The 15,171-nt window shown below is 53.6% G+C and overlaps 1 protein-coding gene across 1 annotated transcript in view; it reads right to left on the reverse strand.

The window, feature by feature from the left end:
- The window catches only part of LOC103190417 (calcium/calmodulin-dependent protein kinase type II subunit beta), a 103,573-nt gene that overhangs the window by 63,505 nt on the left and 24,897 nt on the right, over positions 1-15,171 (reverse strand). Inside the window, exons 4-5 of the mRNA XM_042344470.1 lie at positions 6,353-6,407; positions 4,634-4,699 (exon numbers count right to left, since the gene is read on the reverse strand). Of these exons, the coding sequence (XP_042200404.1) occupies positions 4,634-4,699; positions 6,353-6,407 (121 nt within the window). The remainder of the gene's footprint in view (positions 1-4,633; positions 4,700-6,352; positions 6,408-15,171) is intronic.

Here is a 15,171-nt window from a genome sequence, read left to right on the forward strand (position 1 = left end):
GTTGTTGGGTCGCGACAAGTCTCTTGGCATTGTCACTCGAGCCTTGGGTTATTGGGAAAGGAAAGCCTAACCCTCCTTCCCTTCACTTCCTGACAGGAAAAGCCAGACAAGGTTATCCCTGAAGCCGGCTTTCCTACTTTCATAAACTTAAGCTTTAAATATATCTGCGCCTAAAAGAAAAATAAATCCCATGTTAAGCTCCGCCATCACAGCTGCCATTTTTATTTGGACCAAAATTGGAACAAAAATTGAATTGAGGAGCCACTGTCTTTTTTTCTTCAAACATCATTTGGTGTCTGTGTCCCCACCGGTTTGCTCAGTCCTTCAGACATTGACTGTCCTGTTCAGTTTGTGGACTGTCATACACACTTTACTGCCAGTTGACAATCTCTCTTTATAATTTTTTCCCCCTGAATATTGAAGGGAGCAGTGCCTTAAGAGTGCTTTTTTGTCACTTAATCCACAAGTGCTGTCCGCAATTGGCTGAGGCCTTTCGCCCACAGAACGTACGGTCAATTTGCTTTACAGTATATTCCGTGAAGCGCTTTGAGACGTCTCGAAGACGTGATAAGGCGCTGTACTGAATGCGAGGATTATTGTTCTGATTTACTACTTGGCTGAATGTATTTCCACTGCATCGAGAGGACAAGGTTTGGGATACCAATACTGATGGGGCTTTGGATTATTAGCACTGTCCTTCAAAGAAATAGCATTAACAATGACCCCCCCCCACCCCACCATCTCCCCAACCAGCCATAAGGTCAATGCTCTCCCAACCCACAAACATACTCAACAACGACCATTGACCTCAGGCTCAGTGTGGTACCTGTTTATCGGCCCGGCTCGGCAGTAAAGAGCGTGCAGTGTGCGCGTGTGGGGAGGTCACCCTTTGCCTCGGCCAGAAACCAGTCTGTGCGTCTCTCAAGTAACTGTTGTCAAGAGCTATAAAACATGACAGAAACCAGAAGCAGGTCGCGTGTGCGTGGGGGGAGTGGGAGGGGGGGGGTAAGGGCGAGTAACAAACCTGCCCCCTGCCCCCCAATTTTTTTTTTAACAGATGTAACAAAGCAACGGACTGAGATGATGTGAATTTCTTGGGGGGGGTTTTTTTGCTGCTATTTGAGTTCCGCTCTCCTGGTCTCCCAAAGGCTTTGGTGAGCGGGACTGGGACTTCATCGATTCTCTAATTACTTTTGCGTGCGCTCTTTTGGCTCTCTGTCACGGCTTATAACCCAAGAGACTTGTTTTTGAGGGGGTGGTGGTCGGGGGGGGGGGAGGGGGGGGGGAGAGAGAGTGGGGGAAGAGCTGGCGAGGACTGGGAGGAGGGCGGGTGGTGGGTAAATGATGGTGACAGCACATGCAAGAACACATCTCAAAAAATAAAACCAGACGCCAAAAAAAAAACAAGGACAACGTATAATGAACGGGTTTGTGCATCTGCCGTGATCTTTTCATTTCAAGCAAATCTTTTTTTTTTCTCTCTCTCTCTCTCTCTCTCTCTACTTTGTTTCGCTCTTTGTTTGTCTTGCATTTGCGGAGAAAAATACTGACCTTTAAGTCCCTGTGCACTATATCATGTTGGTGAATATGATTTACACTGTCTAGAATCTGATGGATACAGTGACTGCAAAAAAAACAAAGGGAGGACAAGGGGAGAGAGAGACAAGGGGGGAGAGGGACGGAGGGAGGGAAGGGGGAAAGGAGAGGGAAAGGAAGGGAAGAACCAAAGGACTAGTGAATGTTGTGAAAATGAGGACACGAGTAACCATTCGCAGAGTTAGGAAAAAAAAAAGAACAGTTTTCTCTCTCTCTCTCTGTCTCTCTCGCGTGACGCTTGCTCCGCCTGGCGAGAGCGGTGCCGTGTAAACCCGCCGCGCAAACACACGCCCGGACGCAGATTCTCGAATCGCAATTCTCTCTCTCTCTCTCTCTCCCTCTGTCGCGGGAAATATCACAGTCGAGGAAACAGGAGCACCGGGGGGGGGGGGGGGGGGGGGTAGAGACCGACAGAAACCGCTCGCGAAGGTAATTTCTGACCAGTTTTAACGAGAACCTTTCTCTCTGTCGGGTGCGCAAGCAGCCAGTGTCTCAACCCAGAAACGCCACTCGATCGATGGTGAGCTTCGCCGCGTTAAGTGCACTTTGCCTGAACTTGTGAACAATCGCTACGAAGACATCTCAAACTGCAATTACTGTCTGCAACCAAATGATTATTTATGGCGGTTCATGGCCGGCGGGGGTCACAGACTCAGAGAATCTTGCAGCACAGAAAAAAAAAGATCCCCCCCACCCCTGTCTTACCCCGGGGCCCTGACAATTTGTACCGAATGCGAGGGCCATTATTTGATATTTAAACCCCAGGTGGGACCAGAATTGGTGACCCTCAACACGACACAACTGGCTGCTGCGATCTGCCCTTTAACGTACGCGCGAGTCGCTGCACTTCACCAACCCTCTTAGAAGCCGTCCGAGACGTCCTCCCGACGCGAGAGGCGCTGGACCCGCTTTGAGGATGGTTATTGAATTATTATTGAGTTATCCGATTGGCCAAATTAACGTCCCTTCGCCAGGATAGTGACGCGCCTTTGGACATCCTCCCGACGTGAAAGGCGTTGAATAAACATAAGTTTGTATTGTTTCTCTGTCCGCACCGCTGAGCTCTTTCTATATTTGTCTTTTGATGACCGCGGAAAGAGCCCTTTTCTGAAGCAATACCTTCCTCGTCAGAAATTACCTTGTCCTTCACCCTTCATTGCTAGTTTACTCACAATTTGTTTAAACCGAGGGCCGGAGGTTGTGTGGGAGGGGGCGGGCGGGCGGGCGGGTGGGGTGGGGGGGAGAGGGTGGGGGGTGGGGGAGAAAAAAATTACTGTAGACGAGGAGAGTTAGAAAAGCACGGAAAACGAACGTCACAGAAGCCAAGATGTAGGAAACGAAACACGTCAACGCTGACATATAGAGACTGTTTCAGAATAGACAAGAGAATGAGATTCAGGTTAGACACGTAATTGAACACCTCGCGATTACTGTCATTATTACTGTTGTTGTCGGCACATGGCTCCGTTTCCCTGAAACCACACGTGCGGTTCTCTGCAAAGGGAACGGCAGCGGGAAAAGGACCTCGCGCGAGGCTCCCGGGCAAACGGAGGGGCTCAATTACGGGCTTTTACCCCAAATCCACAGCCGTCTTTTCACAACCAACGACAGTCTTCACTCGTGTCCCTCTTCCAGAAAAGCCGCACATTTCACAAACATCTTGCACAACAGATAAAAACACAGTGCCCACAAGACGCTAAGTTCCTCCACACGAGCACAAGGTCCTCTCCCCCCCACAGCCCACCCCTCCACCCTGAAGAATAATGACTATTGCGGATTCCCCTCTTGGCCCAGTGATCTCGGTAACAGAAAGCACACAACTCGCCTCGACCCTTCCCAGCCAACGTTAAACCCATCTCTGTCTCGCTGCTGTTACTCACAACGAACACGGTTTATAGTTGGAACAAACAAACATTTGCAACGAGTGACTCGGTGGTATTAAGGCCTAAATTTCATTGGCGTTGCAAAGATACTGGAATATCCTCTCTTTTAGGTTCTATATATTATATATAGAGAAAGAGGAATATATATCTATAAATGCACAGCTTTAGATTTCGGGGATTACAGACTTCTTTATCTCTTATTATTATTACTCTTGTTTAGGAGGAGATTCTCTCTCCTGGTGTCCTGGCCAGCAATCCTCCCCCTCCCCTCCCCAAAGAAAATTCCTCACTTGCTTCACGGCTCCAAATTGGCCTCCGAAATACACGGAAAGAAAAGCCCCTGGGGATCTTCCCCTGAACCTTGTCTGCTCCGAGGAGACCGATCGCAGCCCCTCTCCTGCCGGGAGGGACTGAAACAAACGGGACTCAACAGTAAAGCTAAACTGTTTGCGCCTGACTGCCGCCGGTGCGCACCAGAATCGGGACGCCTCAGGTTTAATTGGCCGCACATTTAACTTCGCCCACAATATCAGTCGGCAAAAGATCACCGGCCAACTGCGACGACGCTGAACGCCAGATCACGCGTCACCTCAACCCAAAAGCGAAGAGTAATCCAGAGTGGATGCATTTCATTTAGTTACTACTTCAGTCTCCGCGCTGTCGATATCCGGGCTGTGTGTACTTATTATTTAGACGTTAAGTGTTCATATGTTACATAACCCAAACCGAATGACTTCGGCGCCTTGGGACGTCCTCCCGACGTGGGGAGTGCCGCACAAAATGTAATTTCCTCGTCGTTGTGGGAGACGCCGCTGTGCGCGATCGGCTGCCGCCTTTCGCCCACAAAATACACACTTTACAGTCTATCCTGTGAAGCACTTTGAGACGTCTCGACGGCGCGATTGATTATTATCAGTTTACGTACAAATGACACGAACCAACGGGGCCGAGATATTGACAGCACGATGGCTGGAGCGGGAGCGACGGGTTGAGCCCGGGTCGAGTTATCAGACGTTTACTGTAGAATCAGTGAACCGCTATCCTCGTGTACGCAAGTCACCACACCGTGGGCTGCGTTAAACCACGGTAACTCCCGACAACTAACCTAATGAGTGTGCTTCGCGGGAGAGCAGGGGAACAGGCGTAGGACATACCTTGCATCTGCTTCACTATAATATTCTCTGGCCACAATATCTTCAAACAGCTCACCCCCGGTCACCCTGCGGGAGAGGAACGAATGCGCGTGTAAAGTTAAATTATTTTGTACACTGTTTGGGAAGCGGACACGAATCCCACCAGTCACTACACTTTGTGGTGAGCTGACCGGCTGTTGGTCGATTGGGGGGGGGATCGCCTTTCCGGGGGTAATAATCCCTCCAAGAAAAAAAAAACCCACCACTAATCATAATTTGGTCACTGAATCCGCGGCCGTCTGTGGGGGACGCTGCTGTGCGCAATTGGCTGCCGCGTTTCGCCCACAAAATACACAGTCACTACACTTACAGTATGATAAGAAACCTTGATTTGACACAGCGCCTTATCAGGTCGGTGCAACCTCTCAAAGCGCTTCACAGAATACAGTGTAAATGTAGTGACTGTATATTTTGTGGGCGAAAGATGGCAACCAGTTGCGCACAGCAGCGTCTCCACGGACAGTCGTGGAGTTTTTTCTATAAATGCTCGTCGGCAGCACCTGGAAGGACCGACCAGTCACCGGGGGGCAGGGAATCCTCCCCCTCAGCTCCTGTGTGTTAACCCTACAGCCAAAGCCCTAACTAACTAACGGGGAGGGGGGTCCGAGCCGGACAAGCAGTCCGGGTCGTTAGTCGTTAGTTGTCAGGGTCGTTAGTTGTCTGTGGTGGAAGGTCCTCCCGGGCGCCGCACCTCTTACGTCTAAAACTCCACCGCACAGGAGTATACCCACAGGACACTGCGGTTTGACAAACGAGGGAATGGAGAAGCGGAGAGTGGGCTATAATTAGGCATTCCCGGCAGCGCTCAGTCCGGGTGAAGTGTGGGAGGAATCTTCACAGGTGTATTTCCAGCAATCGCTTACGCAATTCGTACTCTTCTCTTCTCTCCTCTTCCCCCCTCCCCCTTCCCCACCACCACGATCTACAGTCAGGTGTCAGCCGGCGCTGGGGGTTAATTGCCAAACTCGTCTCCGAGCCGCGAGGCTGCGGCTTCAGTCCTCACACTCACACACACACACTCATACACACACTCACACACACACGCACACATGCACACACACGCGTGCCTCTGTTTACCCAGCAGTAAGCAGGAACCCGGTTGTTAGTCGACTGCACAATTGGCTGCCGCGTTTCGCCCGCACAAACACACAGTCACTACACTTTCCAAGGAAACGCCGCGAAGCGCTTTGCGACGTCTGAACAACGGGATGAGGCGCTGCATCGAACGGAAACCTGACGACGACGACGACGATTAAGCCCTGGGCTTTAACGCAGGGATTATTAGTATTATTTTTATTATTACCCTCACGCTGTGTGTCTGAACACGGGCTGTGGGTTCTAACGAGGAGACATGTGCGTGGTTCAGGGTCTCCGAGATCCGGCGGAACACGACAACTAAAGCCCTGCCTTGCGGTGTTTAATCCCTGAGCGGGGTTTACCATCAGCAACAGGCGGAGGGGGTGGGGGTGGGGGGGGACACCAGGCAGCGGATCGCAGGAGGGAGAGCGATTTCCTGCCTCTCTTCGCGGTGCGCAAATTGGCCGCCGTGTCCCCGGCCCACAAAACACACACACAGTCACTTTACAGTGCGTCCCGTGAGGCGCTTTGAGACGTCTCGTCGCCGGGTCGAACGCCGGGTGTATTGCTGCTGTTTGTCAGTGGGGCTGAGGGGGTACTCACAGGTCGAAGACGAGGTAATGGAATCCCTCTTCTGATATGCTGTCGTGGAGGCGAACTGAAAAACAGAAACAATTCCCCCGTAAGACTTCGGTCCTGGAAACTCCAAACTCACTTGCAAACCATTACAGGGCGGGAATCCCAGCCCCGGCGGCAACGACAACGTGCACTTACACGGTGGTAGTGTCCTGGAGAGTTTAACAGTGATAAGAGTCTGATCCTGAGCCTGGGGTAGGGCGGGGGGGGGGGGGCGGGGGTGGGGGGTGACCGAACCTCGTAGGTTCAGCAGATGAGGCGGCGCTGTATCAGATGCCAGGATTATTATTAATATTATTAATATTATTATAGCTTCTGGATTGCCAGCGAGGGGCGGGGGCTGGGGGGGGAGGGGGGGGGTTAGAAATGGCCAAAACATCTGGATTCTCCTGACGCAAAACCAGGAAACCTGACATTTCCTGAACAGTCTGCTCCAGTAAGCTCTCGGGGGGGGGGGAGAGAGAGGGGGGGGAGGGGTGGGGGGGGGTGGGGGTGGTGCTGATGGATTTATGACGACGGATGCCGAACTGAGTCTCTGGAGAAACCTCTGAAACATTTCTCTTGGCTGCAGGAGACGCTGATTCCACCCCAAGTCGCTGAGGCAGATAAAAAGCTTTAACACAGCACAGCCCACAGCCACCTCTACTCCCCCCCCTACTCCCCCCACTCTACTCCCCCCCCCCTACTCCCCCCCCCTACTCCCCCACTCTACTCCCCCCCCCCTACTCCCCCCACTCTACTCCCCCCCCCCCAGGCTCGGAGTCTGTTAAGTGCTCTGCGACGCTGCCCTATATGGAGGGCCCTATATATGTACCTCCATCTCTGTGCAGCGCTGAAGGAAGGTCCGGATGGTCTCAAATTTGACGTTTGCAAAGCGCTTTTCAAAACAACAATCGTCCGTCCGATCGCGTTTGACAGAACGCCTCATCCCCATCCCGGGGGCCCTTCACGGGATGCACTGTGAAGTGTAGTGACTGTATTTATTGAGTGGACGAGACGCGGCAGCCAACTGCGCGCGGCGGGGAACCAGAAACAGCCGTGGAGTGGAGCGACCAAATTATTTACCCCCAGAAAGCGATCCACCAATCGACTGACCAGAGCGGAGCTACTGACTGCTGGTAAACAGAGGCACTGGTGTGGGTGGGTGTGTGGGAGGGGGGACGGGGGTAGGGGGGGAGTAAGTTTCGCCCCGACCTGACCAGCCAGGGAACTGAACCCGGGTCCTCCCGCTTGCCCTGCGAGGCGAGCGGCTCGAACCACTGAGCTGAGTCTAAAAAAGAATCGGAACCACGAGCCAAAAAGGAGAGGGAGAGAGAGGGAGGGAGGGGTGTGAGCTTGTATTTCTGGCTTCCATCTCCCACCCAGCTGTTCCCTGCTCCTGCTATATATGGCCACGGCAAACCGACACCATCCCTGCCCAGCCCTGCCCTGCCCTGCCCTGCCCAGCCCTGCCTTGCCCAGCCCTGCCTTGCCCAGCCCTGACCAGCCCTGCCCATCCCATCCCATCCCATCCCTGCCCTGCCCTGCCCAGCCCAGCCCTGCACTGCCCAGCACTGCCCAGCCCTGCCCATCCCAGCCCTGCCCATCCCTGCCCAGCCCTGCCCATCCCAGCCCAGCTCTGCTCTGCTCTGCTCTGCCTCCCCGCATTGTTCGTGTGCTTCCCGGGTGCAGGCCAGTCCCTTCCACGCCCGGCGGGAGCAGCTCCCTCGCTAACCGGTTCACCACAACAGCAAGTGACATTTACACGGCGCTGGACAGTCTGGGGTCCGAGCCCGAGCCGGGGGCGGGGGGGGGGGGGGGGGGTGGGAGGGTCTCGAAGGAGGCGAGGGAGGGGGCGAGGCGCAGGGACTGTGGGATGGAGTTCCAGAATGATAACATCACTAACGATAACAATCCTCGCGTCTTCGAGACGTCTCAAAGCGCATCACGGGACACACGGTAAAGTGCAGTGACTGTGTCTTTTGCCCCACCCCCCCCACCCCCCCCAAACAGCCGTGGATTCGAGGGACCCAATTATTAATCGTTTCTGTTTTTCTGGAGGGATTATTACTCCGGGAAAAGCCAATCGACCCACGAGCGGGTTCTGATTTACTGCTGATAAACAGAGGCCCCCGTGTGAGGAGTGAGGAAACTGACTCATAATAATAATAATAATAATAATAATAAGGAAGGAATGCTGCCGTCTGAGCCGAGAGCCGACACACACGACTCTTCGCTCTGAACCACCGTTCGGTTAAAAAGAAACCCAACAACAACAACAATGGGGAGAAAACCATCTCTGTCCAGTGTGTAAATTAGTAAACCCCTCCGGCCTCCCATCGCTCACTAAGTCGACCTCTTTTTTTTTTCCCCCTCCCCTCCCCTCCTCTCTCCTCCCCGAGCTCCAGAGAGCTCGAGTGTGGCATTTTGACTGAACTTTCGCTCGTAAGCACCGCTCCCAGTAAAACTGCTCGTAAACGGTTTAATCCGGTCGCATTTACAGGCATTTTTTATTCTCAAGCTGTCAGTGCCCGGATGACGGATGTCAGTCCGTCGACAATAAACGTAACATCTCGATTGGCGGATCCGCTTTTTTTTTTCTTTTCTTTTAATATGATGAACATATTATTACGCCCTGGGCGTCATCGGCTGCCGCCCGCAAAACACACAAGTCACTCCTCCGCTTTCCGGTGCGTCCTGCGGAGCGCTTTGAGACGTCCCGAAGGCGCGACAAGGGGCTGTATCGCGTGCCGGGGTTATTACTATTATTATTATTATAATATTACGTAAAAGCTCAGAACAAGGCAAGACGAGCCTCCTCGTATTGTGTGCGACTGCAAACCATAGCCACGTGACACACACACACACACACACACGCGCGCGCGCGCGACGCCAGAGCCCGACACACCTGTCGCCAGCCTCCTGACGACGGCACGGTTTATTGTTCAGTCGCTTTATGGTTTCAACCACCGGACTGTGGCGTCCCAGCTGCCTCGTATCAGAGCGAGGCACAGACGCCAGAAGACCCACTACATTTTAGCAGCTGTTCCCATCCTCCAGCGAAACCCTCCAATTAACTCAGGTTTCCAAGAACCGTCCTGCAGCGAACTGAGGGGCAGAGGGGGTTTTGCTGGCGGGGAGAGGACCGAAGTCCATCTCGTTCGCCTTCCGCCGGACTGACAGCCGCTCGCACAAGTCGTGGCCTTTGCCCTTGTACTTCTCTGAGGTATTGTTACAGCAACGGTAATCATCTTAGCATTTGACGCGGCGCCTTATCGCGTCTTCGAGGCGTCTCAAAGCGCTTCACAGAATACACCGCACGGTGTAGTGACTGTGTTCTGCGGGCGAAACGCGGCAGCCGATTGCGCACAGCTTTTGTGCGCAATCGGCCGCCGCGTTCGCCCACAAATATACAGTCAATTCACTTTACAGTGTGTTCTGTGAAGCGCTTTGGGACGTCCTCCCGACGTGAAAAGTGCTATATCAAATGCAAAGGATTATATTATTATTATAGCTGTCGTGGATTGAGTGACCGGATTTTTTTTGTTTGTTTTGGAGGATTTATTACCCTCAGAAAAAAACACCAATCGACTTCAACCGTGTTCCTTACTTACTGCTGGGTAAACAGAGGCACGCGTGTGCGTGTGCGTGCGCGTGGGTGGAGTAAGGAAATTTACCTAAGGTTTCGCCCCGACCCGCCCGGGAATCGAACCCGGGTCCTCCCGCTTGCGAGGCGAGGGCTCTAACCACTGAGCTGCAGGACTTCCCTGAACCCATATGTCACAGCCATTAGTCGACCCAGTGACTAAACCTGTTTAAATGAAGCCTTTAATTAACTGATAAGAGATCTCAAAAACATATTCAGTTAACCCTTAGTACGTGTGTCAGTCTCACACACACACACTCACGGAATTAAAGGGACATTGTCCTATATTTCAAGACCAGGCAAACATTTATTGCAAAACTCTTTTCTCCTCCGCAGGCCTCTGAAACAATCGAGACGCTTTCCCCCCCGGCAAACAGTCGTGAGTCTTGTTATTAGGATAATAAAAAAAAGCCTTGCGCTTGACGCCCAGCCTTTTCATGTCGTCGAAATATCTCAAAAGCTTCTCACGCCCCATTAAGTGCGGTGTATTGTGCACTTGGGAGGCAAATACAGCAGCTAATGTGCGCACAGCAACGACAACAGTTCGGCGGTGAGCAGAACTGTCTGACTTGGGGGTTTTGTTGGTAATAACCATCTAAAACCTGCACAGCTCAGCCACTGATGTCGCTGTCGGGCCAAGCGTTCCCGCTGCTTGTCCTACTGGGACCTCCCTCCCCGCTAGTTAGGGCTTTGGCTGCGGAGTCAACACACAGGAGCTGAGGGGGAGGATTCCCTGCCCCCCAATGACTGGTGTGATGTGAAGATGTGCGGGGAGGGGGGGGGGGGGGTGGCGTGGGGCTTGGGGTTGAGGGAGGGAGGGAGCGGAGGGACAAGCAGGAGGCCCGAGCCAGCTGATCGCAAGCGAGGCAGGTAGAGAGAGGAGGGAGCCTTGTGAAGAGACGCACTTCACAGGACCCAAGGGCACTCGACCTAACTTTTCACGGGTAGATTCCTCGGGGGTGAATTCGAGGCTGTAATTTCATCTCCCAATGACTGTGGCAAAGCACTCAATCTTCAGGCTGCGGCTTGACATCAGCTCCGGTGAGGTTCCAGTGTGCGCCTCTCTTATTTTTTCAAGGAAGTCCTGTAGCTCAGGGGTTAGAGCCCTCGCCTCGCAAGCGAGAGGACCCGGGTTCGATTCCCGAGCGGGTCAGGTCGGGGCGAAACCTCAGGCAGGTTTCCTTACTCCCCACAAACACACACGCGCCTGTTTACCGAGCCGTAGGTCGATTGGCTGATCGCTTTCCGGGGGTAATAATCCCTCAAATAAAAATCTGGTCACTCACTCAACCCCCGGCTGTTTGTGGGGACGCTGCTGGGCACGATCGGCTGCCGCCTTTCGCCCACAAAACACACGGCCACTCCACTTCACCGCGTGTCCCGTGAAGCGCTTTGAGAACGTCCCGAAGACCCGTGATGAGGCGCCGGGTCAAACGTAAGGATTATTATTATATTATATTATCATGAGGAAACCATCGCAATCCTTTGCTTGGGCCCCAGACGGCAAATGAGCCCCAGGTTCTCGCTATTCTCTGTGCGAAAGAGTTATACATAATTAAAGTTGTGAAAGTGATGGTGCTATTTTTGGTGGCTGTGGCTGTCAGAGTAGATAGAAACAGGGAGACCGAGTGCACAGGGTCGATGATGGTCGATGACTTTCGCACGGGGACGATAGGGAAAAGGGCGGCTGTGATTCTCTGTCTATTACCGGTGGATTCCTGCTGCGTAAGTGGTTTGCGCTCTCGCCTCGCAAGCGAGAGGATCTGGGTTTGATTCCCGGGCGGGTTGGGGGCGAAACCTTAGGCAAGTTTCCCCTACTCCCCCCACACACACACACGCCTCTGTTTCGCAAGCAATCAGGAGGAACCCAGCCGTTAGTGGAGTGGCGGATTGCTTTCCGGGGGTAATAAACAATAATTGGCTGACTATACCCACGGCTGTTTGTGGGGACGCTGCTGTGCACAATCGGCTGCTGCGTTTCCCCCACAAAGTACACAGTCAGTTCACTTTACAGTGTGTCCCGCGAAACGCTTTTGAGACGTCTCGAAGACGTGATTATTGTTATTTTTTTAAAGAAAAGCTGCAGCCAATTTGTGGTCCTTCCAAAAGAAAGAAGCAAAAAAGAAACAAACCCTCTCTTTCTGTTTGTCTGGAGGACGTGGAGAAGAGGAGGGATGTGTGCGCGTGTGTTTGTGTGTGTGTATGTGTGTGCACGCGTGTGTGTGTGTGTATAAAAGTGACACACTTGATGCAGTTAATGGCGGAGGACAGCAGTGTGAAGTGTAAATCAAATTACAGAATGCCTTCGCGGGAAGGCTGTCACTTCTGATTAGCTGTACACTCACTGGGGCTCCCGAAGCTCACTGACCCCGACAGTAAATTGAGCGATCATTAAGCTGTGTGATGGGTAAATGACTTGTCCTTCCGCGCTCTTGGGGGAACCGAGTGGGAAACCGGCAAAGTCCCTGTCAGGGCGAAAACAAAACGTGCCTCGTCCCTTCCCTGCCCACCCGCTTCGCGGCCAGAATTAATCCATTAAAAAAAATAATAATAATAATCGTCGTCGCAATTTGACCCGGTGCCTCATCACGTCGTCTCGAAGCGCTTCACAGGATCCACCGTAAAGTGAAGTAACTGTGTATATTGTGGGCGAAACGCGGCAGCCAATTGCGCACAGCAGCGTCCCCCACAAACGGCCGTGGGTTGAAGTGACCAAATTATTATTGTTGTTTTTTTATTTAAAATTTTGAAGGGATTATTACACCCGGAAAAGCGATCCCACAATCAGGTAACAGTGGGTTCCTACCGACCGCCGGCAATCAGAGGCTCGTGTGTGGGGTGAGGAAACTTGTCTTGAGGTCTCGCCCTGACCTGACCCGCCCGGGAATCGAACCCGAGTCCTCTCTCGCTTGGCGAGGGCTCTAACCACTGCGCTTCAGGTCTGACTGTCGGGGGGGCTGCACTATCGCCAACACACAGCGAGGCAGCGGCAAGAAGAGGTAATCATTCTGTTCCTTTAAACTGTTTGCCAACCCCACGCCGTTGGGGTTGACGAGAGCCAAGACAGTGTACGGCTTCATTAACCTCCGCTGTCACGTGAGCACAACCTGCCCTTTGCGAGCGGCTGTGGCCCGAGGCTGCGTCACTGCGCCGCCGCGAGGCAACCCTCGGGGTCTCACTCGGTCTGCGTTCAACCCGCGTTCCCCCGAGTCACTGACGACGATCCCCGGCGCCTCAGCACGTCTCATCCAAAATGCCTTCCCTTTAGAAACCTGCGGTCGAAACTTCTCCCGCCCGCCCCCTCCGCCCCAGTGCGCTCCAAACCATCGCAACTCGCTGGCATTAAAAAGATGAGGAAAAAGAAAAAAATCTCGCCGCCTCCCCTTCTCGTTCTTTCGCCAATTATCTTGAATCCGTGCCCTCTGGTTACCGACCCGCCCGCCCGGCCGCCCACCAGAGGACACAGCTGCTCCCTCTCTACTCAAAGCCTCGTCGGTTCCCAACGCCACCATTGACTCTCCCCGCGCAACCTTTCCTCCCCTGCGAGGAATTATAACACCGCGGGTTTTGATTTACAAGTGTAGGATGAAGCGAGCAGTTTGCTCCCAAGTTGTAGCAGAGAAACTGTAATTACAGTGACTTGGGAGGGGATGTGTGTGTGTGGGGGGGGGGGGGTTGGGGGGGGATGGGGAGTGTGCGCGGTGGGGGTGGTGGGTGGGGGGAAGTTTCATTGGATTCTGTTGACTGATCTGACATGTTATTACACAGTGCTGAGTACCAAATTAAGGCACTGATTTCAGGAGCTCTGTCGGGCTTTGTTTTTCGTTCCTCCTCAATTTACGGGGGTGTGTGTGTACTGTCAGCAACACAATCCCCTGCCTCCGCACCTCAGGCACCGCGGCTTTTTGGTGTCGTTTAATCACAATAATCCTTGCATTTGACACAGCGCCTCATCACGTCTTACGAGGCGTCTCAAAGCGCTTCACGGCATACGCCGTAATGTGGAGTGTCTGCGTATTTTGTTGCCGAAACTCGGGGGGGGGGGGGGGGTGGGATTGTCGGCCAGGAGAGACAGAGAGAGAGAGCGCTGCCACTGAGCCGGGCTGACACACAAATTAATTTAAAGTGAAACACCCGCAGGTTAGTCTCCGCATCTCGGTGGCTGATCAATGCAGTTCCCTCGAGCTTAAAGGAGGTGGGAGGAGAGGCGCTGGAGGAGGATTGAGTGGTCCACGGTGTCGAAGGCGGCGGAGAGGTCGAGGGGGACGAGGAGGCAGAGGGAGCCCTGGCCACGCACGGTCAGGATGTCGTTTGTGACCTTGACCAGAGCAGTTTCCGTGCTGTGGGCAACACAGAAACCCGGTTGGAGGGGTTCATGGAGGGAGTGGGAGGAGAGGAAAGAGCAAAGCGGAGAGGCGACGGCTCTCTCAAGGACCTTAGACAGGAAAGGGAGGTGGGAGATGGGCCGGGAGCTGACAGCTGTGAGGGGTCGAAGGAAGGTTTCTTCAAGGTGGGGCTGATAGTGGCTGTTTTGAGGGGGGAAGGAACAGTGTCAGATGACATGGAGAGGTTGATGATGTCGGCGAGTAGTGGGGCAAGGAGGTGGGGCTGGGATTTAAGGAGAGGGGTGGGGATGGGGACCAGGGAGCAGGTGGTGGGCTTCACGGAGGTTATGGTGGTGATGACAGAGCAGGGGGTGACAGGTTCAAAGGCATGGAAGGAGGGATGGGTAGTGGTCGGAGTGTGTGTGTGGGGGGGGGGGGGGTGAGGTAGGGAGGGGGTGGAAGTTGGGAGGGCAGTGGCAGTTGAGCGGATTCCCTCGATTTTGGACTCGGGGAAGTCCAAGCAGCGGGAAAGCTTGGCCAGACAGCGCTCTCATCGGCCAAGCTGTGTGGTGTTAGCCGGTTAGACCCCTAGCAGTTACCCCATCGCACACTCTCTGGCCTCCCCCCTCCCCACCCTTCCAAGCCTTGGCTCTCGCCAACCTGCGCCTAATACTCTGGAGAGAGAGAGAGCGCATTGCATCCCGACCATCTCTCTCTGGGATTCCCGGGTGTGGGTGGGATGTGGGGAATTCTCAGTCGGGTTTGGAGACTCTTAAACAACGGTGACGGGTTTCCGAGCGTGTCAGACACCCGGCTGACCCAAGAAAAGAATATAT

Source organism: Callorhinchus milii, unplaced genomic scaffold (genome assembly GCF_018977255.1).
Source record: "Callorhinchus milii isolate IMCB2004 unplaced genomic scaffold, IMCB_Cmil_1.0 Scaffold28, whole genome shotgun sequence".
Classification (NCBI taxonomy): Eukaryota; Metazoa; Chordata; class Chondrichthyes; order Chimaeriformes; family Callorhinchidae; genus Callorhinchus; species Callorhinchus milii.